At 30.9% G+C, this 27997-nt stretch overlaps 1 protein-coding gene across 1 annotated transcript; it reads left to right on the top strand.

Annotated features, from left to right (window-relative positions):
* The first annotated feature begins 96 nt into the window (after positions 1 to 96).
* Positions 97 to 27995, top strand: LOC142323957 (tRNA (uracil-5-)-methyltransferase homolog A). The gene is made up of 8 exons (XM_075364374.1): positions 97 to 383; positions 5243 to 5572; positions 8791 to 8986; positions 15769 to 15896; positions 18506 to 18759; positions 23025 to 23256; positions 23863 to 24055; positions 27657 to 27995. The coding sequence occupies exons 1-8, from the start codon at positions 210 to 212 to the stop codon at positions 27923 to 27925; spliced, it is 1776 nt and encodes a 591-aa protein (XP_075220489.1). The 5' UTR covers positions 97 to 209; the 3' UTR covers positions 27926 to 27995.
* The last annotated feature ends 2 nt before the right edge of the window (positions 27996 to 27997 follow it).

Here is a 27997-nt window from a genome sequence, read left to right on the forward strand (position 1 = left end):
TCGTAAACAGAATCGGTTTCTTCTGCAAACCGATTCTCGATTCTTTCGTTCAGTATAAAGAATCGAATCGAAGGAATGACTCGTTCACGATTCTTCCCATTACTAATATATACGTAACCTATATCACGGCGTAGTGTGTTTTCTGTGCTGTTAGTACGTTTTGAAGTTTATTAGTTAAGTTTACCTTATAGTAAATTTACTTTATTAGAATGCCTGGTGATATAACCGTAAAAAGTGAGGTCTGTGATGAAAGTAATGTAACAGACGTGGATAATGATAACAATCCCACAGATAATCCTTATGCCTATTTAGAAAGGAATGATTTTACTTCAGAGAAATATAAAATTGAAATACGGGGATTACCGAAATTCTACGGTATCAGTGTAAGAAGTATACAATTTCATTTCATTTCTATTTATGTGATTATATTTATTAATATTCAGTTGCCTATCTTATTTGTGTTGTTTTCTTAAGTGTGGTTCTTAGTCAAGTTAACATGATAAATAATGCTTATTTAATTTAAAGCTTTAGATAGGCTTAGCAAACATTCAGATTAGTAATTTAAATTTATACGTTGTAACTTTTTATGTTTAATTAAATTAATGTGTGATGCTATATACTTTTGCCACAATGTGCTTTTAGACTAGACAGAAAGTTAATATTAGTTTTTACTTTATGAAATCGGAATTTTTTGTGTATTCGTCTACTAGTTGGCAGTAGTGTAGTGAATGATTTCCTTACTAATGTAATATTAACACATTTATCTTAATTTAGCTTTCATGGACATTAGGTACATATATATTTTCATGGAATATTATCCTGTCTAATTTTTAATATTACCTTGTTCCACCACATTTTAAAATAAATTTTTCCTTCTATGTCTCTTATCTATTCTTTTCTGTTTCTTTGTATATTTTTAAGAGTTTCAGTATGTTTTCATTCTATTTCCTTCAAACCTTTTGTAAATGAAGGAAATATAAATAATTTCTGTTTTCATATTTTTTGAAAGATGTAGTTATTACAATTATGTAATTTAATGATTGTAATATTTTTGTATAAACTGGCTACTTAGGAAAAATTGCAGTTTACCAATGTTACTTATTTCAAAATTTTTTATTTTAAAACAATAATGAATTTTTCATCAATATCTTCAGATGTTTGTTAGTCTTTACTGGAAGCAGTAAAATAGTTTGGCAAAGCTCACTAGCTTTGCCAGAATATATATATATAATGTCAACATTTTATATTTACAGTTATAAAATCAAAGTTAATATTGTTACAAAATTGTAATTTTCATTAGGTCATTGAAAATTAAATTTGTAATGCTATAAAAAATATTTAAGGTTTGTTAGTAAAGTTATGGTGTTGCTATAGGTTTAAATTAAAATTGATTTCATTACTGTATACCACTAATAGTAACAATTATTCATCTCACAGAAATATGAAATAGAAATAATGTAATAAATTTCAAGTGGTTTGTTTAGTGATCATAATAAATTAACACTTTCTTTCCTGTGCAGTGGGATGGCTCAAAGAAAACTGTTTAAAGATTTGGTAGAATAGAGATATTTTAGTGCTAATGGCCCCTCAGTATCATCTCCTTTTCATAATTTTTAGGTTCTAGTTAACACTATAAACTGACTAAGATCTAGAGATGTAAACTACAGGTTCACACCCAGTAGAAACAAAAGAAACAGCTCCATATATGCCTCAAATTAGTAAAGTTCCAATAGATATGTATGTATCTGTATATATATATATATATATATATATACACAGGACCTTCCAGGATTTTAATAAGTGAGTAAAATGCCTCTATGCATTTATGTCTGTTTTTACTTTTCTATTTTTGTTCAATTTTTTAATATCTTTTATTCTGTTAATCATTTTTGTTCTGATATATACACAGGGCAGTAGGAAAGTTTTGCAACACAACTTTATTTTTTATAATTTTCACCACAAATTTTACACTTCTCCATCCTCCAAAAAAAGTCTTCAAAGAAACCCCGCCACGTTTCATAGGAGATCTGAGAACACTCATCATCCAAAGTCCTTAGAGATCATCACTTGTAGAATGCCTCCCTTTCAGTCTGTTCTTAATTTGCGGGAACAGCACGAAATCACATGGAGTGAGGTCAGGACTGTAGGGAAAGTGCTCTACCAGTTTTATTTCAGTGCTGGCCAAATATTTGGAGCAAACTTTGGATCATTATTTTGATGAAGAAACCATGTCTCCATCCTTGAGTGTGGGTACACTTCTAGAGAACTTCAACAACTGTAGGTAGGCATTCCTCGATATACCACTTCCCTTTAACTGTCTTCTGATTTTCCAACACAACTTGCTCAAAAATCTTTTTCACACAAAAAAATAGTCACCATTCTCTTCTTCACTGATCTGGATTTTCAAGAGCCATAGGGGTCTCCTCACCTTCGAACATTCACATTTTGTTTTGAGCCTTGGTCAGGATATCATAATAGTACAGCCAAGTTTCGTTCCTATCACAATACTGTTAACATAGGGAGATTTTCCATGTTGTAACATTTTCAGTATTTCACTGCATCATGAAAAACAACATGCCATCTGATCCTCGTTCAAATTATGTGGCACCCAAAGGGTACAAAACTTTATAACTTGAAAGTGATCTTGCAGAATAGCATGAAATGCTGATGTATTAATATCCAAGGACACCTCTATCTGGGGGTAGGTCACAAGGATTTTTGTACTGCAGCCATGTTTCCGTCAGTTGCAGATGAAGATGGTAGACCTGACCTTGAACCATCTTCAAAGCCAAAATTTCTTCTTTCAAACTCTTGTTACTACTTAAATACTGTTGTACAATGAGGACAAACCTCTCCAAGCAAGAGTCATTACCTGTAAACATCGATCAACACTTAACCCATGTCCAGAGCTGCCCAGTATTCAGTTTTCAACCACGATGACATCATTAACTCTTTTCACTAACACAGCTAAAAAGCAAGTGACTCCAGACAGTGACTAGAGCAGTTCAAGTTGGGACTGCCTAAACATACAATAACTTTCCAGAATATTAAAGATAAACTGATAAATTCATACAGAGCTAAGGGATGAAATATGTCACTAAAAATCAGTTTCCTACATTCACATCTGGATTTCTTCTCACCAAACCTACGGGCAATAAGTGATGAAGATGGTGAACATTTAAATCAAAATATTTCAGTGTTGGAGAACCGTGACAAAGGTAAATGGATGTTAGTATCCTAACTGATTATTGTTGGACTTTAATCAAAGATGTACCCGGGACTACCTATAAAAGAAGATCTGTTATCTGATTTAGTTGATCTGTTATCTGTTAAGAAGTTTTAATGTAAGTATACGACATCCCATAACATTAATTATATTAACTTTACAGACTTTTAATGTGTCATTTCTATTAAACTCTTGCTAATAGAAAGATTCTATTTAATGTAATCTATGCAAAATATAATGCAGAGAAAGATATCACTTTGAGAACCATTAAAAGAATGTTATTTTTTATATCAGTGTAATTAACACATCATGTCAAATTATTATTGTCATAATGTGTAAGTAATATATTTCCATTAAGTTTTAAAAATATTGTGACAATTACATTACGATCAGTAACACTATTTCATGAATAAGAATTATCAGAATAATAATTTTTCTAAACATATTAAACAAATTTACCAATGTAGCACACACATACCTGACAAGCACAAACAATCTTAGATAAAAAGATTTTTAATTTATCTGGTAATGAATTTTAGTATTTTGTCAGCTATTTCAAAAAAATGTATAAAGATAAGATTTTTTGAATCTACTGATTAATAATTGTGAAATTCTTTAAAACATGGAATTAAACACAAGCCAGGTGAATTTGGACACAGAGAACAGTTATAAATACAGTCTCGTCGTTTTTTTAATTTTTGTGCACATAACCTACAATGTTTTCTTTTAGTCTTGTTATTAGCTCCCTTGGGTAGCAAGCTGGGTAAATGAACTGCTGAAGTAGGCTGTTTTATTATTGGTATGTCTGGATCTGGCAACAAATTCTGACAAATTTCTAACTGAAAGTCATGCAGATCCATTTTTCTTCCTGTGTATTTATTATGAAGGAAATAGCTATTTTTTAATAGCAGTTTTCAACCACGATGACATCATTACTTCTTTTCACTAACACAGCTAAAAAGCAAGCGACTCCAGACAGTGACTAGAGCAGTTCAAGTTGGGACTGCCTAAACATACAATAACTTGTAACTGCTTGTGATGATCCATTCTGATATATTGCAAAACTTTTTTCTCTCTGTGTGTATGTGTGGAGGGGGTGCGTGTGTGCAAGAGAGAGAGAACCCAACATTAGGTTTAAAGGCGCACTATTGCCTACATGCATTTTTTTTATTTGCATATTAACATCATGTTTGTTTTATATTTTAAATACAACCTAATCTCTCTAGTTCTTTGTAATTGCTAGCATTAATTAGTTTCAAGTGATTTATAACAGTCAATCATTTACAATGAAATTGCCATTTTGATAATGATATCTTGACTTTTTTTTATTGTTAATTTGTTATATTCTGATATTTTATGACTGAATCCTTAGTTTATTAAGAAATGTCAGAAAAATTTTATAATTTATTCTGATAATATTGGTGACACTGTTAAATATCTTGAATTTGATTAATTAGATTAGGAGCATTAAGACTTTTAAATAAAAAATATGATGAAAGAAGATTTTTTTACCTTAATAAGAATAAAGATTAAATAATACATTTTTTTCAATATTTATTTATACGTTTATATGAACAAAAATGATGTAATAGATAAAATCATTTGCAAGATGTAGAAAAAGTTATGAAAGTATCTAGACAAAATTGAAAAGATGACTTAAATCTATAAACTGTATTATCTTCAGAGTTACTGTTATTTTGCATAAACAAAGTTTGATTTATTACGTTATAAAATGTTATTAAAATATGTGAATTTTATTAGATTTCATTTTGTTTCCAGTCATACAATTTATCAATTACAGTAATATTTATGCATTCTATGTAGAATTTTTTACATATAGTCGTGCCATTTTTCATATGCTACAAAATAATTTTCATCTCACAAATAATTATAATTGTGTTTAAAATACCCTGTAGCAACCTTAAGTGAATAAATTACTTTTTTTTATTAGTGTATTTTATTTATTTTTTTTTTACATATGTATTTTATTATTATTATAAATATCTTTTGTTATAGGAATTAAAAAAGCTTCTTAATGAAAAATTGAAATTGGGGTCAAATAAAATAAAACCACCTAAGAAAGGAAGTTCGTGGATTTATGTTTGTTTTCGTTCAGAGAAAGATAGGGAAGATGCACTCCAAGCACTTAATGGGTACACATGGAAAAATAAATTACTTACAGCAGATATTGCAAAGGCTGCTCCAGATCCATTAGTGAAACGAAGAAATGAAAATCGTCTTGGAAATAATGATGCAAAAAAACAAAAACTTGACCCTTCAATGACACAAGAAGAAATCTTAAAAGCAAATGCGACACCATTATGGAATGTTCCATATTCAGAACAGGTATAACAAATATATCAGATTTTAATTAATTAGGAAAAAATGTTGATTTGGGTATTTTTAATTTTTTGGCCTTGCTTTACTTAAGATTCGCTGAGCTTTTCACTGTAGATTTAGTATTCTGAAATTTATCTTGTTGATTTTTTAAGAATGTGATGTAAATTGCATTATTATATATATTTTTTTTTAAATATATATTTTAATATATTAAAACTTTTTATGATAAATCTTTTAAGGCTGGTACTTAGCAAGAATCCTGATCTTAAATTTATGACCCTTAGTTCTGATGTATAAGTTTCGTGATGTTAGGAAATTTTAACTGTTGGCACACAGGCTTAAAAGATTGTTAACAGCCCTGGATGAAGGAATAAGAGAGTATGGAATGAAAATAAATTTAGGAAAAACTGAAGTAATAGAAGTAAACAGTAAAGAGAATTTAGTGGTAAGGACATTTGAAGTAAGAATACAGAAAATTAAGAAATTACAGATATTTGAGAACTATGGTGACAGAGGATTGGAAGAGCATGTGGAAATAAAAGGATTTAATGCTAAAGAAGGAAGAGGAAATTACTGGATTGTAAAAGCTGAATAGTAAAGGAAGAGTTAAGTTGAATGCTATGTTTGGAGTGTCTGATATGGAACTGAAACATGGACAGTGAGGAAACGGGAGAGGGACTAGATTGGGAATTTTGAAATGCAGATGTGGAGAAGGTTGAAGAAAGTAAGGTGGATGGATAAGATGGGGAATAAAGAAGTAATGAGCAGGATTAAAGAAGAGGGAAAGTACTTATGAGGGAAACACACAAAAGAAAAGGAAACTGTTTAGGACATGAGGTTAAAGGTAGTGAAATCTTGCCAGTTGCCATGGAAGGGTCTGTAGAAGGAGAAAGGAAGAGGAAGAAGAGGATAAAGTAAAAAAATTAGATGAGGATTGGAAACTAAGGGGTGACCAGGAATTTCCTTTTCACTTGTTATGAAATTATTAGTACAGGTGCAGCTTATCTTCTACACATCTAAAACGTCTGTGTGGCTTCCACCATGTTCATAGCACGGCTGTATACACCTCCATGACTGATTGTTCATCTGCAACAGCATATCAGGGATGATAATTTCAAATGTAGATTGAACAGTATCTTGGAGCTGCTCGTTGATGTATCTGTGTTTTCAGTTCTCTTTTACAAAACCCCAGAGTGTATTGTTAGGTGTGGTAAGGTCAGGAATTTTTGCTAACCAAGGCAATGGAGTCTGTAACTCGTCTGATCCAGTGATTTGGAAAAATTTCATCGAGGTGTCTGCCAAAGTTCAAAGCAAAGTATGCTAGAACACTGTCTTGCTGAAATGTAATGATGTCAACGTTCCCTTTTCCCATTAATTCTGGAAACAACCTCTTGTCAATCGTTCTCAGGTGACTGTATTGATTCTTATTCAGTCGATGACTATGTCACTGAAAAAATAAGGATCAAGGAGATATTCAGCTGTCATCCCAGCCTAAATTATAACATGAGGTTGACATTGTCCAATTTCCTCAAAAAAAAAAGTAAGGATTGTCTTTTGTCCAGAAAAAAAACCATTTTGGTTGTGAGAGCTTCGATAAATTGCACATTTGTCTGAGAAAATGATGTTCTTTTAATCGTTTTCTCTTAGAAAGCATTAACTGACATGCATAAACACTGATTAAGGTCATTGTCACTCAACTCATTAACTGTGACTGGACAAAATCATTTAACTTTCAAGTCCTTTTGCATGTGGTCTCGTGTTGTCAAATCTTGGAATGCCTTTGTCTGCAGAACATTTCCACTTTGATTTCATTGGTGATCGATCGATGAATCAGTGCATATACAGCAGCACACATCTCATCTTGTGTACTCAGCCAGCCTCCCCCTGCGTGACGCATCAAAAGCACTTACAAAAACCTTCTTCTTCCATGACAATAACACTTTTGTTGGTGACGATTTCCCAAATTGCACAAAGAAGTCATTCATAATGTTCTCCAATGTTTTACTAGTGTATGGATATTCATGGACCCACAAACAAGCTAACTAATGCCTTTTGATGGTTAACGCACTTAAATCTGCCATCATTCTGCGTTAGAGTATGGCTAAGTTTATCTCACCACAAATGAACACACTGGACGATCTCTACCATGGCTTATCCTCCCAACCTTTTCCAGGAGCAGTGAGCGATATTATCAGTAAGAATTGGCAGCAGTAAAGCCTGATTAACCTGGATTTATTTCATTGTAAACTGTTTTTCTGCCCACATAGTACAAGGGGATGAAGGAGGTTTAGGACATATATGGATGGACACAACAGTAGCATAAGGGACCTGTCATCAGACAACACCAGATGATGAGTTCTGATGATGTTAACTCTTTTTTATTATAAATTCTTGAATCTTGGAAGAAGCATAGAACGAATTCAACAAATGTTTAATATTTGAAAATATTGAAATTTTGAACAAATGCATTACTTTGATGTAAAAACTGACTTACAGTTCATTGTGTTGAACAGAAGATTACTAGTACAGCTACTATTGAGACCCAGTTTAATTGATTCATGATTATTAATTAATCTTGCAGTCATTTGTAACAGTTTTTTTTTGGAAGTGAAAGTCCTGAATTATAAGTTTTGTAGGAAATTATGTTATCTGGACACCGCCCCTGAAGTTATTATAATTTATTTTGTTAAATAAACTATAATGTAAAATTTTAAGTTATTTTCTTTATCCAAAAGCAACTATTTAACAAAAAAAGCTTTAACTTAAAATTACTAGTAAATATTTAAAACTTTCATGATTCAATCATTTGAAGGTGAAGCATGATGTAATTTTTTCAATCTTCATAGATGAAAAAATTATTTACAAAAACATTTCAGATGTTTGAGAGCACCTCTGAAATGGTGTAATAAAAGACATTGCAACTTGACCCTGTGGCATTTAGAAAGTTATCTGCTGAATTTATGAAGCAACATCTGTGTAAGATGAGTAAAATAACTATCACATTTGATGGAAAAAATAGCACTGGAATCAAAAGGTAGTATGTGAACATCAAAAGTATAAGGAATGCCAGTTTTTCTGCCTATACAAGTTTTCAAAAATTCAGAAGTGAGTAAGTTTGATATTTTAATAAAAGCAGTAAACCATGATTTTATTTTTAACTCCATGAAGTGACAGATTTTAATGTTTATTTTTATTTTTTTTTTATTTTTATTTTTTTTTTTTAGTTAGTGCAAAAGCAAGAAACAGTTAAAGCACTTCTTAAAAGATTCGCAAATGAATTAGGTTCTGCAAACCGTTCATTAAAACCTTGGCTTGAAGAACAGGCATCAAAATATGATGGTTTACCATGCCAGTTGTTAGATATTATTGGTTTACCAGAAAAATGCAATGGATACAGGAATAAATGTGAATTTACAATAGGTAAAAGATATTTTTTTATATTTACTGTATGATGTAAACACTTTCAATGTTGCCTAAAATATTTTAAGAATAGACAACATTGTTTACACAAATATCAGTTTACAGTATCATTCTATAGAAAAGTATGGTATGACTTATTTATTATTTTTTGACACTATGAAATGGAACAATCAGTTAAAAACTTTACTGTAAACTAGAAAAAAGGTTTTATTTCATCTAAATACATATTTATTTAAATTTTACAATTTCTCCAAAAATTCAGAAAATTGGTATTTTTGGATTTTTCAGGACATTTTTTGAGTTTACATTTCCTACAATTACATTCTTAAATTGAAATTTTTTAAATAAATATGAAATTATTATAAAACTATTTTTTGTCTTTTTTTTCATTCAAATTTTTTTCAATTTTTATTTCATCAGACTTACACTGTGTACCTTATTAGATTGTGGCATTTCACTTAGACTGAACAAATATTTATCATGTCTATTGTTCTGTTTCTTAAAACATTATTTGTTATTTATCAGCCATATCAAACAAATCATTCTAGTTTTTATCTGATTCCTCTTAGCAACTATATTTTAGGCTGTTAATGTTACTTCTGGAATATGTGTTAATGTGTACGTCTAGAATTTCTGTGCTATTAAATTTTTTTATTATTTTATTGCCTTTACTATGATAAAACATGATTAACGATGACTATATGTTTGTCTGTTATTTAATATGAAATTTTGAAAACATTCCAGACTGAATTCTTATTTATTTATCTAAACTAGATTTTACTTCTTGAAATACTAGTAATTTAATGGTACATTTTAAGGAAGATGTGATAAGTTTTTCTGATAGTAAACACTAGCAGATATAAGACATGAAGCACTTGCAACCTAATTCTTTAGTCATTACCTCCCTCCCACATGTAGCCTCAAAAATTATTCAAAAATTTATTTTTTAGAAAGTTATGCTTATGTAGAACAATAGAGTAGCTGTGCTTATGTAGAACAGAAGATTTTTAATAACTATATTTTCATTAATTCAAATTTTGAGAAAATTACCCTAAATTGATGTTGTATCCCAATGTTCGAGATATCGATCTAAGCCGACTATTGAATCGAGGATTGAAGTAATGATGTGGACAGTTCTTACAATATTATTATTATATTCAATTAATTCATTATGATCTCATTAATAAATATTGTTTTATTGTTGAAAAACGTATGTGCTTATTTAATTAAGAGACATAACAAGTGGTGACAAGGAGAAAAAGAAAAACTTTTGTGTACATAGCAGTTAACAAAAGTGTTGGCGTCTTGCAGGTTTGTTGTTGGATGCTGTAAACTGTGATGCAGTCACGTTGATAATGTGTGCCTAAAAAAATTATGTCTGAAAAGAAAGGTGTAAAGACAATAGATGCAGTAGAAGATTCCTTCCTCCAAGATCAATTCACAATATATGAAATTAACAATCCAGATCAAGACACAAAAAAATACTACATTCAAGTAAAATAAACAACAAAATCCAGCAGTTTGAAGTAGATTCTAGAGCTGGACAAACCCTGTTAAACAAATCAAATTTTGACAGACTAAACCTGAATACTGAACTTCAGAATACAACATACGGTTTCGCTCATACATTGCTGGCATATTTGCACCACTGGTAGAAGTTGGTAGAATTTTTCTCCACACTTGGGCCATTCCTGGATTAGGCACCTGGGTATTCACCTACAAGATATTGACACCAAAATGGGTAATACCAATTCAATACATTCAGTATTACCGATTAACATAGAACATGAAATCTTCAATAAAAATGCCAGTGTCTTCGAAAAGAATCTCTCATCTGGTAAATCTCCATCAGAATTGTACCTAAAATGAAGATGACATATTAAATTAGACCTTCTGAAACCACCACGCACATTATCACCTTCCAACATCACTCCCAGAGAATGTCAACTAAGCATGGGAGATTGAGTACAAGCAAAGTTGTACCCCTCCACTGGCAAACCAGTGTGGAGACTTGGAACTGTAGTTCAGGAGCTTGGAAAACTTCACTATGTGGTTAAGCCTGATCGTGACGGATATTCCCAGAAGAGACACATTGATCAACTACTATTCATCTCTATCAATTCTAAAACAAAGACATTTGCTTTGTCACTAAACATGTATGATGAACCAAGAAGAGATCCCCCAGAGGGGCTCCACCCGGTGCCTCCTGAAGCCATGCGGGAATCTCAAGAGCAGTCGGAGTGCAGCAACAACCTATTTTGAGACACTCAGAAAGGAAACGTAAACTGCCAACAAGACTTCAAGACTACGACGTATCTTTTTTTATTAAATTTATAAACATGATTTAGTAAATCACTTTTTACTTTTTTAGTAAATCCTTAATTTAAATCAGTAAACATGTATATAAATTCAATATTTTTCAGATATATAAATTCAACATTTTTTCAATAAGCATGGGAGACTGTTGTATCCCTTTGTTCAAGATATTGATCTAAGCCGACTATCAAATCGAGGATTGGAGTGATGATTTGGACAGTTCTTACAATATTATTATTATGTTCAATTAATTCATTATGTTCTCATTAATAAATATTGTTTTATAATTCAAAAACGCTTATTGCTGGATTAGGAAACCAAAGAAATAATGCGGCCCATAGGACCAAAAAAGGATGCGGGGTAGGGAACTAAAGAAATAATGAAGTTGGAGAACCATAGAAATTTTGGGTATAATAAATGATAGAATAATACCATTTAGGTAGAAAATTTATGTTGATTTGGAAGTAGTGGACTGTATAGGATAATGCTAGGACTGCAACATTCCCTTAGACCAGTATGAGAATGATGATAATTGATATATAAGATAAACAATATTCAATAACAAGATTCACTAAACTACATAGTAAATACAAATAATGATATACTCACTGACAGAGCAAAGCCATGTTACTTACAAACAAAGCACTAAGTGCGACTGCTCGCTGGTGGAGCGAAGTTGATGTTGCTCCCAACAAACGCTATGCACGACTTAATGATTGGTTACAACCAAACCTTATTACGAGTCCTCCCACCACTTCTTAATTTTCAACACTTATATAATTAGAAACATAACAATTGATCAGCTTTAATGGAAAATATTGCAGTAATAAACGTTAGATGTAGATTAGTTGAGAGTAATACACTTACAGTAATACTTATTCTACACTAATAAATTGATAATTTTAATTTTACACCCTCCTATAAATTTAGGTCTATATGTTAAAAAAATTTAATTTCTATTTCAACTGAGACAAAGACAGTAATGTATTGAGTCCTCCACTGGATGATCTCTGATGATAAAAACTGGCTATTAATTTCATATTTTGCCTAGAAGATTGTAATAATGTATAGGAAGTGCAGAGTAGTAATGAAATACTGGTTGTAAGAGGGATATAATGAGGTAGAGAGAAATATTTCTGAAAAGGTAAGATGAACATATAGAAGAATAGATGAAAAGGTTTGAAGAAGTTAAATCAAAATATATTATTATCAGATATGGGAATGGTATCAGAAACTAATAGGTGGAAGGAGTACTTGTAGTACTCCATAGAAAAATAATAAAAAATAAAATAAGAGAAAAATAATCTCATAAAGTACTACAGTAGAAAGAGTAAATTGATTATGATTTCTGAGGAAACTATATCATGATTTCAATGTGATAAGGTCTGAGAGACTTAGAATAAACAGTAGGAATTAGTGACATACCATCTGAATTAGTATGCAGTTTTGGAAAACTAGGACTAAATAAGCTTTATACATTAAATTGCAAAATTTAAGAGACCGAAGAAATACCCACAGATTTTAAAACAGTGTAATTTTGTTACAATACCAAAGAACGCAGCAGCAGATAAATTTTACTTCTCATGCATAGAAAGTACAGGGTGACTCAAAGAAACGGGAAATTTAAAAAATTAAATAACAATGAAAAATCTTTTTTAGAAAATGAATTTTATTTTGTATAAATGTTGCCATTTTAGGATACATACATTTTAGTTTATTTTGTAAAGATGACATCATGCAGGTGACCTCCTCTTCTACGTAAACACTCACGAAGTCTCTTCGTTAAATTGTTCATGGTTTGATGTAACATCTCAACTGGAATTTCCGCAATTGCTTCTCGGATCTTTGCCTTCAGTTCTTCCGCTGTAGCAGATCTACTGTGGAACACTTTGCTTTTAAGAAGACCCCACAAAAAGTAATCGCAAGCTGAGAGATCAGGCGATCTGGGAGGCCATCTAATGTCACCATTTTGTGAAATGACACGTTGTCCAAACAATCAGCGTACAGCTGCCATCGATATTCGTGCAATTGCTCCGTCTTGTTGAAACCAGGCTGTGTTAAGAATTGGTGGAAATCTCTTTGGTGTTCCACAACAAAGGTTTCAAGCATGGCTACATAACGAGCCGACGTCACTGTAATCGCAAGACCGTTGTTATCCTCAAAAAAATAAGGGCCTATAACACCGTAAGATGACATAGCACACCACACAGTCACTTTATGGCTGTGCAATGGACGCTGGTGTAGCTGTGTAGGATTTTCTTGTGCCCAGTATCTGAAATTTTGCTTGTTAACAAATCCACTGAGGTGGAAATGCACTTCATCTGACTTCCACAGTTCGTGAACAAACCCCAAACTCTTTGTTATCATTTATCTTCTGAAGCATTACATTACAGAATTGTGCTCGCACAACTGCATCGTTCAGTTTCAGTTACTGGAGTGTCTGCAACTTGTATGAATGGTATTGCAATTGTAAAGATTAAAGATGCTGAGAGACAACGGATTGACTGATGTGGACTTCGTGTGACAGCATCTTGTAAAGTTTGAACATTGTGTGGTGTACAGACGGTTTGCTCACGGCCTGGAGGTTTCTTTTTCGTTGCCGAACCAGTTTCCTCAAAATTAGATATCCATGTTTTAATTGCATGTGCTGATGGAACACGGTCGTGCCGTCCCAGATTAAAATGACGGCGAAATTCTCTACGCGCTCCCTCCACACTGTCATTGTTTTTGTAAAACACTTTGATAGCAAATGCATGTTGCACACCACTCCAAGGATCCATGACAACTAAATGGCAGGTTAGGTTAGAGAGGCTGGCGCCACTTATCAAGTGGTACCAATCGCCCACGGCTACCAACACAACTTTCAAAATTTCCTGTTTCTTTGAATCATCTTGTATATAATAGAATTATTTGCAAATTAAAAAAAAGTTGGGAAAAAAATATATTAGATGAGAATCAATTCAGTTTCAGAAGAGCACTGGCATGACAATGGTAATTTTGGCCTACAGATTAAATGTAGAATACAGGCTTAAGTAAAATAAAACCATTTACAGGCATCTTTACATCTTGATATTTATCAAACTATTTGATAATGTAAAATGGAATAAAGTATTAAGAACATTTGAGCTGAATTATTGGAAATGAAAGTTATTTATAATCTATACAAGAATTAGGTAGAAGAAGAAGAAGTAAGGCAAGTTCTGATTCAGAAAAGAGTGCAGTAGAGATCTAGTCTACCCCAATTCTTTACAACTTGCACTTAGAAAAAGCAATTCAGAAACTGAAGGAAGATTTTGAGAGTTGAGTAAGTAGGTATCTAAGGATAAAATTAAGATTTTAAGATTCACTGACAACATGGTTTTTGTGACAGAAACAAAAGATAAGTTAGAAAAAATGCTTAATGACTTTCATTTATTGATAGGTGAGAAATTTTATTTGAAAATAAATAAAACTAAAACAAAGGTAATGGAATGTGACAGAAAGGAGATAATGAGAAATTAAATCTATAGATGTATAAACACAATACACCTAAGTTAGAAGTTTGTTGTATAGTTAATAAAGTTGCAAAACATAAATGAAGTAGTACAGTATAAAAAGCACAAGTGACAAAAGCAATGAGAGCTTTCACACTGAAAATGTTCTGTTCATATCACATATAATTTATAAGCATTAGAAAATCCTATAAAATATTTTTGTTGCTTATAGCACTTGTGGCAGTAAAATGTTAATGGCAAGAAAATCAAAGTAAAAAATCAGAAGCCTTTGAATTATAGCATTACAGGAGCATTTTGAAAATTAGGTGATGAATAAAATTCAAAATAAAGAGGTCATAAGATGAAAGCCCCTTTCATCTTATGACCTGCAGTCCCAGCTATGAAATTTGTGGAAGAATCTTGAAAGGAGTGACTAAATCAGTAGATAATGTATTAAAACACCCAGGTTTAGCTAAGCTTTTTAATAGAGTGTGGTGTGAAAGGTAAAAACTACAGAGAAATACAGGAAGTTGTATATAATAAAACAGATTATTGATTGTGTAGAATGTAAAAAATTGTTGATTTTAAAAGATTATAACAAAATAGAAAAGAAAAGAGATTAAAACCAAACCTGATCAGTGATTTAAACAAAACTTTTGTCTAAGTCAATTTTGTGATTAAGACAACTTTTTTTTCTGCTTGTGAGTAAATAAAAAAAAAATTCTAGTTTCAAGAAAAGTGTTTTTGAATTTAAAATCTGTTTGTGTATAGTTTTAGTTTGGTAAAATAATTGACTGCGTAACATAATAAAATGAGACTCCCAATTAAAAGGTATTTTTTGTTCCTAGATGTTCTTGTCTTGATTACTAGTTGTAAATTTTCTAAAAAATAGTAAAATTTTTATTTCAAAAATTATATCTTAATTATCTTATATGATCATGATTAATTGCTTTAATATCTTAATATATGTGTTAAATATTTATTATATAACAGGTAAAAATCAAGAAACTGGTGAAAGAACTATTGGTTTCAGGCTGGGAAGTTATGCTTTAGGCACAATTGGTGTCGGCCCTATACAAGGACTTGATAACATACCTGACAGAATGAAACAAGCTGTACAGGTAAAAATTTTAATTTCTTTACAGTACTGAATGTAAGCTATACTTTTTATAAAAATAAACTGTCGTAGTATCTTCATGATCTGTTTTGTGTTTTTTAACGAATCAAACAAATAATGTATTTGAAACATTGAAAAAATATATTCAGCTGTTATTATTAGTAATTTTTAAAATGTTACTGGATCTTTAGATAAATTTAATAATTTGTATTCATTCATACAAGGTCTAAAAATATGACAGTATATTAAATATACACTTGGTGCAGTGATTCAATTCCTGAAATGTAACTGTAAAACGCATACATTCAGAACTTTCATTAATGTCTACTGTCACGTACAAAATTACTCCTCTTGTCCATCTACACACTGGTTTAGACAGTATTTCCATTCCTGCAAACAGACGTGGAACTCTTTTCTTAATGCTCATGATTACATTGCATTTTGTTTATTACATTAAATTGGTTTCAGCAATGTCAGAAAAATTTTATTCTTTTGACAAGTCTAATTTTGGGAATAACCAAAAATCATAGGAGATTTGTAAGGTGAATAAGTAGAATCATTTAATTTAATAATAGAATTTTTGCCAGAAATTTGTCATGATGAACACACCGTGGCTTGGCACATTGCCTTGATGGACAATGCAATAATACCATGATTCAGATGTTTTCCTCCAGTCTCATAATCTTTTCATTAGCCATTAATTGCACACTTAATCATCTGTCAGAATGTATCAGATCTTGCCCCCTGCCTCTGTTCTCATTTACATACATTTTTATTTTTGAATTGCTACTCAAAAATACTTCTTTTATGTTTTCAGAGTTCTATACCTCATGCCATATCCACAGTTGTAAATTTCAGTAGCAGTTTTATTGATTTTTTAATATTCATTGTAACTTATTGCTCTAAATTTTGATCCTTCATTTTTACATCAAAGTTTACATACAGATGTTCTGTTTTCACAATAGCCAACTATAATAAATGGCATTGTTATGTAAGCTTTTCTGCGATGTAAGTTTCTGTTCCGTGATGTTATACCAAATTGTAAACTTTTTTAAAAAACATAAATTTAATAACAAAAAATTTTAATTTATAATTTTTATAAAAATTAAATTTTTTAAAAAACAAAATAGTACCTACTATAGTTGGGATTTGCAAAATAATGTACTAGGACTATGCTGCATATTTTGTTCTCACAAATTTTACAAAAACTCATTATATGAAAAAATATTACTAACGGCTATGAATGATACATATTACTTATAAAAATAAAGAAAATGATAATAAATGCATTTGACTCAAAAGTCCCACAACTTGACTACTTAGGTTCGTTTGTAGAACCGCTATTGCATAACAACTTGTACACATCAAAAATTAACAAAATATCTTAACTAATGCATATACTAAAGAATTGGCCAATCCAAGATTAGTTTTAATTATAATTTCACACATAGTTTTGCCATTTTAACATGTTACAATTTTAATAACAATATTTTTAAAGTTATTTTCTTTAAAAAATTAATTGACGAGTAAGAAATCTAGTAGACCCAAGAATGTTTCTTATGAAGTGGCCTTTTATTTAAAATTATCATACCTGTGTACCTTATAATTCATGGTTTGTAAAATTTCATGATCAGTTTTTGTATATATATATTCACTACACACAACTTGCCAAGACGAAATCACGCATATAACTGACCCTTTCTGGTAGTGTCACAGGTCTAACCCCATCACTATTTCTCCAAATTATCCAAATATGTGTGAGTATGTGTATTCACACAAACGTAACTCTCTTTATATAGAAAACATTAGTACATTTTTCCAGCATGATGTCATGTTTCTTAAAATTCTATTTTAACAAAGAATTTAATAGCAAGTGAATCATGCTGCTATTAATTTAACTTTTACGGTTTAACAAATATATCATCTGTCAACGTTTAAAAAATCCATATAACAAAATAGTTTGATATAAAATAAAATACAAATGAATTCACAAATTTACATAACCCAATTTAATTTAATTTTAAATTTAGGTCAGAATTTATTATGGTTACAGCAGGCATTATTTAAAGCCTGCATGATCACTTTTGTTATTCTGACCACAGGCAATACTACATGACCATAAATTTGCATAACTTGTACATTTTCACTTCTGCTAGTTGTTAATTATAAACTGTCTGTTGTATGTCATTTTAACTACTTCAAAGATTAAATAAAAAATATTTTTGAGTTGTAAGTAATTTTTTTTCATTTTAATTTTTTGTTTGAATTAGTAAATTATTATAATAAAACTAGATTGGTTATAATCATGATTGTGTATAGAATCTGCCTCATGAATGCCATAATAATATATTTGATTTAATGTTAAATTTATTAAGCGTGATAAATCATGGGTAAACATTTTGTGAAAAACAAATTTGGATATTACTTTGTAACTGTTTTCAAAGGACTCTTAAAAGTATTTAATATTGTTGATTTTGTATTTAGGATTTCCCTGCTTACTTCTTTTGTGTTATATAGATAACATTAGTTATAATTTTTTTATTACAGCAAACATGTATCATTATTGTGAGATGTAGGTTGCTATTTTATCAGAATTAATGTTATTTTTAACAGGTATTTGAAAAATTCATAAGAGATTCGGATTTAGATGTATTTAATCCAGAAACACACAGTGGTTCATGGCGTCAATTAACTGCAAGACATGCGACAGTTACTGACCAGCTTATGTTAGTTGTTGGAGTTCATCCTCAACAAATGACAGAGGAAGAACTTGAAAAAGTTAAAGAAAGTTTAAGGCAGTATTTTTCAAATGGTGAAGGAAAAGATATTAACATTACATCATTATACTTTCAAATTATTCGAAAAAAGTAAGTAATTGTTTAATAAAAATATGTGATATTTATTTCATTTCCATCATTCTATAAGTTTCCTTATTATCTTTTATAAGTTTTATAGTAACTTTTTAAGAAGAAGTCGCTAACTTTTTATAAGTTGTAATTTAATTTTTTGTCACATCTAGCAAGAATTATAATTGTTTTGATAATTACTCTTGTGAGTGGTTGGATGTGCATTTCTTTAAGTTTTTTAATCGAAGATCATCCACTGTAGCATTTAGTTTTTAATGCTAAAAAATGTTCATTTCACCCAGACAAAATAGTGTAGATACATGAGCCCCTATAATGCAAAAAACCTGATACATCCAAAATGATAAGAAAATTTGTTTACCTCTGAATATTAAAATTAAACTGAAAGCATATGTGACATTTTGATATGTTATTTTTGTAAAGCTTAACTATTATTAAAAAATACAGCTTTCCTGTCATGCAAATTATAAAATTTTATCATTTCTGTGAATTGTTGCATCCAGTAACATTACTTTTTTGCTAAATATAAAGCTCACTAAACTACTTTCTATACTGCTTAAAGATGTGCTTTTTGTAGTTTTTACCAGTTAATCTCCGTACTAATAATTTGCTTAAATTTTATAGGGTTAAATAGATATTTTTCTTTATTACCAGTGGTTTCAACTCCCATGATCATTGGCATGTAAATTTAAAATACTAATAGTATGCTTTGAAACTACATTCAACTTCAACATTTTCTTTTTGGTATTTTATAGGAAACAGTTTATTAAACATGGATTTATCCATTTGCGTTGAGGATTAAGAGGTCCAATTTTACAAAATAGGCATTTGAGCCTTTAGGCTTACTATACAATCACTGGAATGAAATTAGAATTCCTGAATCGATTCATAGGTAACCCTCCTACCACATATCAAAGATGCATTGGTTTTAGAGGTCTACACGTTTTTAATGTGGAGAACCTAATGGAGATAGATCTAATATACTCTTTGAACCAATAATGGGAAGAAGGGATCAAGGATAATGAAAAGAGGTTGCCAATGAAAAACTATCATCTACCTGTTGGACTACATTTTACTGCTTTGCCCAGGATCCATCATTACCTTCACACCCTTTAATCCCCAGGCATTAAAGGGTGTGAAATTTCTGACCTGGCCATTCTTTTTCCTGATGTTTTAAGAGCTGTTATTGGTCGCATTGTTCATGACCATTTAGGCTTCAGAAAGGTTTATGCATGTTGGGTGCTGCACGTCTTAACAGAACATTACAAAAAAATCTGAATGGGATCTGCTTTGGTATTTTTTATGCCCACAGAAAAAGATGATGATTTCGTATTACACGCCAGAGAAAAAACAGCAGTCATGTGAATGGTATCATCCTCAATCACCAACCAAACCAACAAAGGTCAAACGACAGCCATTTGGACGCAAACTGATGGCCACAGTCTTTTGGGATCAGTTTGGCATACTGCTGATTGATTTCATACTACATGGAATGACTATAAATGCAGAAGCCTACTGTGAAACTCTACATAAGTTATGATGCGGCATTCAAAATCGGCAACTTGGGCGGCTGACGGCATCGTCCTGCTGCATGATAATCCATGTCCACATATTGCAGTCTGACAAGTGATTTACTGAGAACATTTGGATGGGAAATTTACAATTACCCACCATATAATCTGGAATTAGCTCCTTCTGAGTATAATTTGTTTGGGAAATTGAAATTATTTTTGAGTGGTAAGCAATTTGCAGGTGACGATGAACTTAAAATGCTGTTAATCAGTGGCTAAATGGACTGGCGGCAGAAGAATATGACTAGGGTATATTGAAGCTGGTGTATCGCTACAATAATTGTCATAATTCATGTGACGATTATATAGAGAAGTAGTATAAGGTATGTAGTTAAAGAGAAATAAAAAATATTTATAAAGTTTTCAGAATAAATTTTTTTATAATGAACAGTCTTTACTTTAGAGATAACCTCTCATAGTTTACCGTTTTTCCTAGAACCAGTCATTATTAATAATTATGAAATAATGTGTTATGCAGTAGGCTGGTAACTAGAATACTGTTCAGTAAGTTAATCTTGAATGAATAAATTACTTGGATAAGTCAATTATTATCTGCAATGTAGTTATAAATTTTATTGCAATATAAATAGGTGTATATCATGTATAAATGATATACATCATTTTTCAACATAGTCCCCTTGCATTTCAATTCACTTGGTCCATCGTTGCACAAGCTTCCTGATGCTCTCATAAAAGCAGGTTTTTGGTTGAGCTGCAACCCAGGAATGCACTTCTTTCACTGATTCGTCTGAGGTAAGTCGACGGCCCCTTAAAGTCTCTTTGAGTGGACCAAACAAGTGGTAGTCAGAAGGGGCAAGATCAGGACTATACGGAGGATGAGCCAGTACTTCAAAGTTGAGTTTCTAGAGCATTTCAGCACTGTGGGCAGCAGTATGTGGACGAGCATTGTCGTGCAACAACAAAACACCTTTCTACAGCAGTCCTTGGCGTTTGCTTCGAATTGCAGGCTTCAGCTTGGCAGTAAGCATCTCACTATAACGCGCACTGTTTATTGTCATGTCCCTTTCCTCATAATGTTCCAGTACTGGGCCTTGTGAGTCCCAAAAAACCATAAGCATCAGTTTTCCTGCGGATGGTTGGGTCTTGAACTTTTTTCCCAGGGCGAATTTGGATGTTTCTATTCCATACTCTGCCGTTTACTCTCCGGCTCATAATGATGGATCCATGTTTCGTCACCAGTGATGATTCTGTCTAAGAAGATATTCCGTTCGTTACCATAGCGATACAAATGTTTCTGGCAGATGTCCAAACATGTTTGTTTATGCAACTGTGTAAATTGTTTTGGGACCCATCTTGCACAGACTTTATGAAACACAAGTCTGTTGTGGATGATTTCGTAGGCAGAACCTGGCATGCTCAATGTTTTCCTCATTTGTGGCAGTAAATGGTCGTCCGGCTCCTTTGTCTTGCATAACACTTGTGCGACCATTTTTTAATTTTTCAATCCATTCGCAGATGGTTGATCTGTGGTATCATAATCCAAGTTTGAAGTAAATTATATTTTTCATTTATTTACAACTCCATTTTTCTGTGGAAATTCTAAAATAAAATAAAATCTTTCTTTCCTCCTGATCAGGTAGCTGGCATTACCAACTGTAAAAAATAGGAAGCTCATAGCATTTATTCATTCAAAGTATTTTTTCTTTGTTAGTAGTTTGTAATTGTGTTTGAAGCTCAATTTAAAATGAATGCTTCATTGTCCAAATATACAAAGGTAGAAGTGTGAGCAATGATAGGTGTTTTAATTCAGAGTTAGTGAAACATGTAGACTTAATTGCGGAACACAGAGTGAAAGCAAGATTTATAAAATAGCTGGATTTCTCACTGTCATGAACAGCACAAAGATAAGTCCTCCACTTCAGAGAAAAAAGACTGTGCTATCAAAGAGTTAAACAAATGACTCATGGTTATTAGAGAATTAAAATAACCAGTGGTTTGAATAATAATGCCAAAGAGGCTTGGCATTTTCAATCATCCATGATTCTTTATTTTTTTTTTTAAATAAAAGTAAGTTTCTTTTCTGTTTGCTGAGTTCTACATAAACTACTAAACATTCAGATATATTATATGAAACATTAGCTTTCTCCACAGAAGCTTCTAAAGTGTCATAAAGTAGATTCATTTCCAACATGAATAGTAACTATTGATGATACACTGATTTATCACATTAAATCTGATGGTAAGTAACAAAATTTAATCTGGAAACATCCCCTTATCTCCCACAAAAGAAATTAGTGTCAAGCCCTTCTGCAGGAAATGATAATGATATTTTGGGATATGGAAAGTCCACTTTTTATTTAATTTTTACTAGTGAAGGTTCACTGCGTAGTGACAACTCCTGTGAGCTATTGTGATTAACGAGACCAAAGATCAAGTACAAAAAAATATATTAACTTTCAAAAGGCTAGATTTTGCTTCAGCACAATGCTCGACCTCGTTTATGTTACAAAACAACCCTTTAAGAAGTTGCATTTTAGCTACTCCACTACCATATAGTCACTTCACAACCTACTAGCTGGAGATTATGTAAAAAAAATAATGCACGTTTCAATAATGTATTTACATGAATGCAAATGATAATATTTTTTGTAAATTTTACTTTACTTTTTTTTTACTTCTCTTATAATTTTATATTTTTACTGTATTATTAATTTTATTTCCTTTTGTATTGATAAGACAGTCTGGTGAAGAATTGCCAAAACCTGAACATCTATTTGGTGAGAAGTATATAGTTGAAGAGTTATGTGGACTTAAATTTAGAATATCACCGGAGGCATTTTTTCAAGTTAATTCAGCAGTAGCAGAATTACTTTATGATAGCGTACGTAAATTAGCTGAACTGAATGAAAAAAGTACTTTGATTGATGTTTGTTGTGGCACGGGATCTATTGGGCTCTGTTTAGCTAGGGTAAGTATATTATTTTATTATTAATATAAACTTTTTTATTACATGATGTATACTTGTTTTTTTTATATATGTCTATACTATATCTCAAGGTTGTTCAGGTTGAGCTAAAATTTGATGCAGACTCATTTTTTGAATTATACTTATGCTCACATAATTTTTTTCTGTTGAGCCCCTCATGTGTATGAGCTTACTATATAAACTAAGTTTCATTATTGTAATAAATGATTATTAATTTACTTTTATTTAACTTGCTTATTATTTCCAGTCAGTATTATTTTTATGAAAAATAAATGTAACAATCACTAAACATAATAAATATAAATGTTGTTTTCTTGTAGCTAAGATAAACATATTTTTTTGATGAAATACTTTCAGTTTTTAAACCTTACATCATGTTTACTCCAATGAAAAGGGATTAAAACTGGTTCCATAGTATATATAGAGCTTATGTAGACTGCTCTTATTGTATTCACCAGTCAACTGGTATATCTACTAAAAAAAAGGATAATTACTTAATTTTATATCAAAAATTTAAGTATTATGTGCCACTATTTTTGTAATTTTTTATATATTATTATTTTTTAATTTATCTGTTTATTTTTACAGGGTTGTGGCCAGGTTTTAGGGTTAGAATTACAAGAGGAGGCAGTTAATGATGCTAAACAGAATGCTGTTGAAAACAACATAAATAATTGTACATTCTTTTCTGGTAAAGCTGAAGAAATTCTTTCTTCTGTTATTAGTAGAGCATCAAATGATAATGTTGTCGCTGTGGTCGACCCACCTCGTGCTGGTCTTCGTAAGTTAATATGTTGTTTATAATATATGTTAGTAAGTATTAATAACATACATACATAGGCACTTTATATTCTAAAATAATTTCTTCAATTAAGATTTTTATAATATTTCACATATATATTTTTTTCCCTTATTTAAGTAAATTGCAAAAATATAGTCTATTCTTATTTTATTATTAATATAGACATTTTTTATTACATGATACTTACTTGTAATATTGCATACATACTTGTTTTTTATATATGTCTGTACTGTATCTCAAGATTGGTTAGGTTGTGCTAAAATTTGTTGCAGACTCATTTCTTTGAGTGAAAGAATGGAAATTTTTGTGTCATTATACAAATAATGCAAAAATTTGTATAATGTTCTAAATTTGAGCAAGAGGATTAGAGATATGTGCTATGTGAAACTGGCATCATTTACAGTAAATGAAGAAATGTCAATCCAACTTGATGTATTTTTGATTAGAATCATGTTTGCCTACAAAATTATGTTAACTATATACATCACTACCACATGTCCTTAAAGATGTTCACTGTATACATATCAGGTTTTTTATAATGATTAGTCTGTACCGTGTACAATTCATCACAACTTCAGATTATTGTTACTAAGATGCAAATTACTGGTTGTATGTTTTCCTTAATTATATTAGCTATAGTTGCACTTTTTTTTAGTTGTTGATATTCACTTTTATTATACTGCTAGGTCTTTATGGACTTCTTGCAGGGAAGTAGTAACTTACAATAATAAATGTATTAAAAAAAAACAGTAATAATTTTTTTTTTAATATATATATATATATATATATGTAGATATACAAAGGGCACTAAGAAAGTTTTTCAATATATCAGAATGTATCTACAAGTTAGTGTGTGTTTAGACAGGTCCCAACTTGCATCATAGCTGCTCTAGACACTATCTCAGTGTCATTTCGTTTTTTAGATGTGTTGGTGAAAAGAAGTAATGATGTGGTTGAAAACTGAATACCGGAAAGTTTTGCACGTGGGTTAAGTGATAATTAGTGTTTAGAGAAAATGATTAAATGTGCTTGGAGTGGATTGTTTTCATTGCACAACAATATTTAGGTAATACCAAGAGTTAGAAAAAGGAAATTTTTGCCTTGAGGATGCTCTAAGGTCAGGTCAACTTTCTTCATCTCTGACTACGGAAACATTGCTTAAATATGAAAAATGTTTGAGACATACAGGTGTTTAACCTACAGCCAAGTACAGGTGTCCTTGGACATTAATACATTAGAAGTTCGTGCTATTCTGCGAGATCACCTTCAAGTTAGAAAGCTTTGTTCCCTTTGGGAGCCATATTACTTGACCAATTATGAGATGGCACATCATGTTCATGATGTGCCATGAACGTTACTTACTATGAAGACGACTTCATAGTTTTGGTAAAATGCTGAAAAAGTTTGAAAATTGGAAATCTCCATATGTGAATAGTATTGTGACAGGTAATGAAACTAGGCTATTTTATTGTGACCCGGCTCAGTGATAATGAAAACCAAGGCTCAGAACTAAGCGTGGGTATTCAAAAATGAGGAGACCCTGTATGGCTGTTTGAAGACCATTTCAGTGAAGAGAATGGTGGACATATTTTTTAGTGTGAGAAGAAGAGGAACAAGAGCTGCGTCCAAACTTAACACATGGTTGACACACGGTTTTTTCACCACTATAATGCTTCAGCACATTGCTCCAAAGTTTGCTCAGAGTATTTTGGCCAGCACTTTAATAAACTGTAAGAGAATCCTCCCTACATTCCTGACCTTGTTCCATGTGACTTCATGTTGTTCCCCAGATGAAGTATAGGCTGAAAGGAGGCATTTTACAAGTGATCACCTCATAAGGGCTTGGGGCGATGAGTGTGCCCAGATCTCCAACAAAACATCAGGGTTTCTTTGAAAACTGGTTTTGAAGGATACAAAAGTGTATAATGTATAGTATAAATTATTTTGAAAAATTATAAAAGTAAAGTCATGTAAAACTCTCCTAGTACCTTTTGTGTGTTTAAATTATGTGATAAGTAATTTACTTTTTCTTCTTGTTCAGTTGTCTCATCAACATTGCCCAAAGAAAGTGTGAATTTAAGAAAAGATGTTCCAATGATAATAATTCATTGTAATATCAGGTATTCCTGATAATTACCAGTACACTTAAACGTATACATAAAGCATCAAAATGTCATCTACTTGTTACTGCTATTCTATTTCTATTTATTATCAGATAGTCTTTTTTTATAGTATTTTATATATTTATTAATCTTCAGTAAAGTCTCTGAAGACCAATGTATTTTTTACTGACTTTGAAGAAAGGTACGGTATTACTTTCAGTAGCATGGTGTTAGCTGAGGGTGAAAATGGATTTATTTTCTTTACGTTTTGGGGTATGAGGATTATGAAAATACCATTTACTTAAATATATAAGTAAACCCCATGTATAAAATATTGTGGCTCGAAAATCTCCATACTATAAGATCAGTTTCATTGAAATCTAGATATGCTATAGTAGTGTATCTGAAATTTGCATGTGAAAATTGGTTAAGTCATGACTTATGCTCAATTTTAGACTCAAATTTTGTAATACAAAAATCTCCAAAATAAAATAATCAATTTTAATGAAATTTAGGTGTGCTGTACTAGTGTATCTGAAATTGTGCATGTGAAAATTTGATGAAAATTGGTTCAGTCATTCTTCAATTATGCTCAATTTAAGGTTGAAAAAGTATGAGTGGGGAACATGTGAAGCATGGTTTGTTATGATGCTGCAAGTTGGAAGGTTGACATTTCTTTATCTGTGAAATCTACTGTTAGCAATATTAAACCAAATTAAAAAAAAAATATTAATACCTAATTAAATTAATGAAAAGTCTGTCTTCTTGGACAGCTCAAAAGTATTTTGTTTTATTGAAAATTTCATACCAATATAGTGTGAATAGAAAAGTTAATTTCATCCTTTAGTGTGAGGAGCGGCTGCAAAACATGTTTTTAAAATTCAAGGGTATTTAAGCGTGATTTGGAGTGTCATTCTTATAAAGTATTTTTTTATAGTGTTCATTTGGAATATTAAAAAAAAAAAATACAGTTATAATGTTGTAAAAGGACTGTATTTGTAATTTTGGCATTTTCAGAAATAGAAATTAAATAAAATTGTGAATTTAAAAGATTAAAATAATTTCAGCTGAAATAAGACACTTCTGGTGTATTACACAGAGCCTGTGTGTGTGAACTTAGGAAAACAGTCATTCTTTTTGATCAGTTTTATTTATTTTTTAATCATTTGTAGTAAATATGAAATACTACCAATGTATCTAAAGAAAAAAGTAACTAATAAAAAATAATTTAATAACATAAAATGATAAAATTTTATGGAGTGTAGCATTATTAATGTAGTATTTTTATTAAAAAAGGAAACATTTATGGTGGTTAAAAGATTGATGCATACCTGACTCATTCTATTGCATATATTTTCATGATCCTTCATGCAACAGATTGATTTCTCATATTTGGATAAAAATGTTTTCAGTCTAAATGTATTTTATCGTGTATGTGATATAATTTTTTTTTAAAGTATAAAATTGTTGTGTTCCAGATCAAAAAGCTGTAATTCTTCTAAGAAGGACATCTCGTCTAAATAAAATGGTATATCTTGCATGTGATGCAAAATTAGCATTAAAAAACTTTGTAGATCTAGGTAGACCAGCATCAAAAACTTTGTCAGGTGATCCTTTTGTTCCTATCGCTGCTGTAGCTGTCGATATGTTTCCACACACCAATCATTGTGAATTAGTTTTATGTTTACAAAGAATTGATCCATCTACTATTACTAAAAAGAATAAAACTAATACTACAGCTGTTTAATTGTAGATTATTTTTGTATTTTATATAAAATTTGTATTATTAAAATATATTTTAATGTAAAATAAATAAATT

This window comes from Lycorma delicatula, chromosome 4 (genome assembly GCF_047948215.1).
Source record: "Lycorma delicatula isolate Av1 chromosome 4, ASM4794821v1, whole genome shotgun sequence".
Classification (NCBI taxonomy): Eukaryota; Metazoa; Arthropoda; class Insecta; order Hemiptera; family Fulgoridae; genus Lycorma; species Lycorma delicatula.

Coding starts and splice junctions, on each gene's coding strand:
- LOC142323957 (XM_075364374.1), top strand. CDS start 210: ATGCCTGGTGATATAACCGTAAAAAGTGAGGTCTGTGATGAAAGTAAT. Junction 8,987..15,768: donor TAAATGTGAATTTACAATAG/GTAAAAGATATT, acceptor ATTATATAACAG/GTAAAAATCAAGAAACTGGT. Junction 18,760..23,024: donor TTTCAAATTATTCGAAAAAA/GTAAGTAATTGT, acceptor TGTATTGATAAG/ACAGTCTGGTGAAGAATTGC.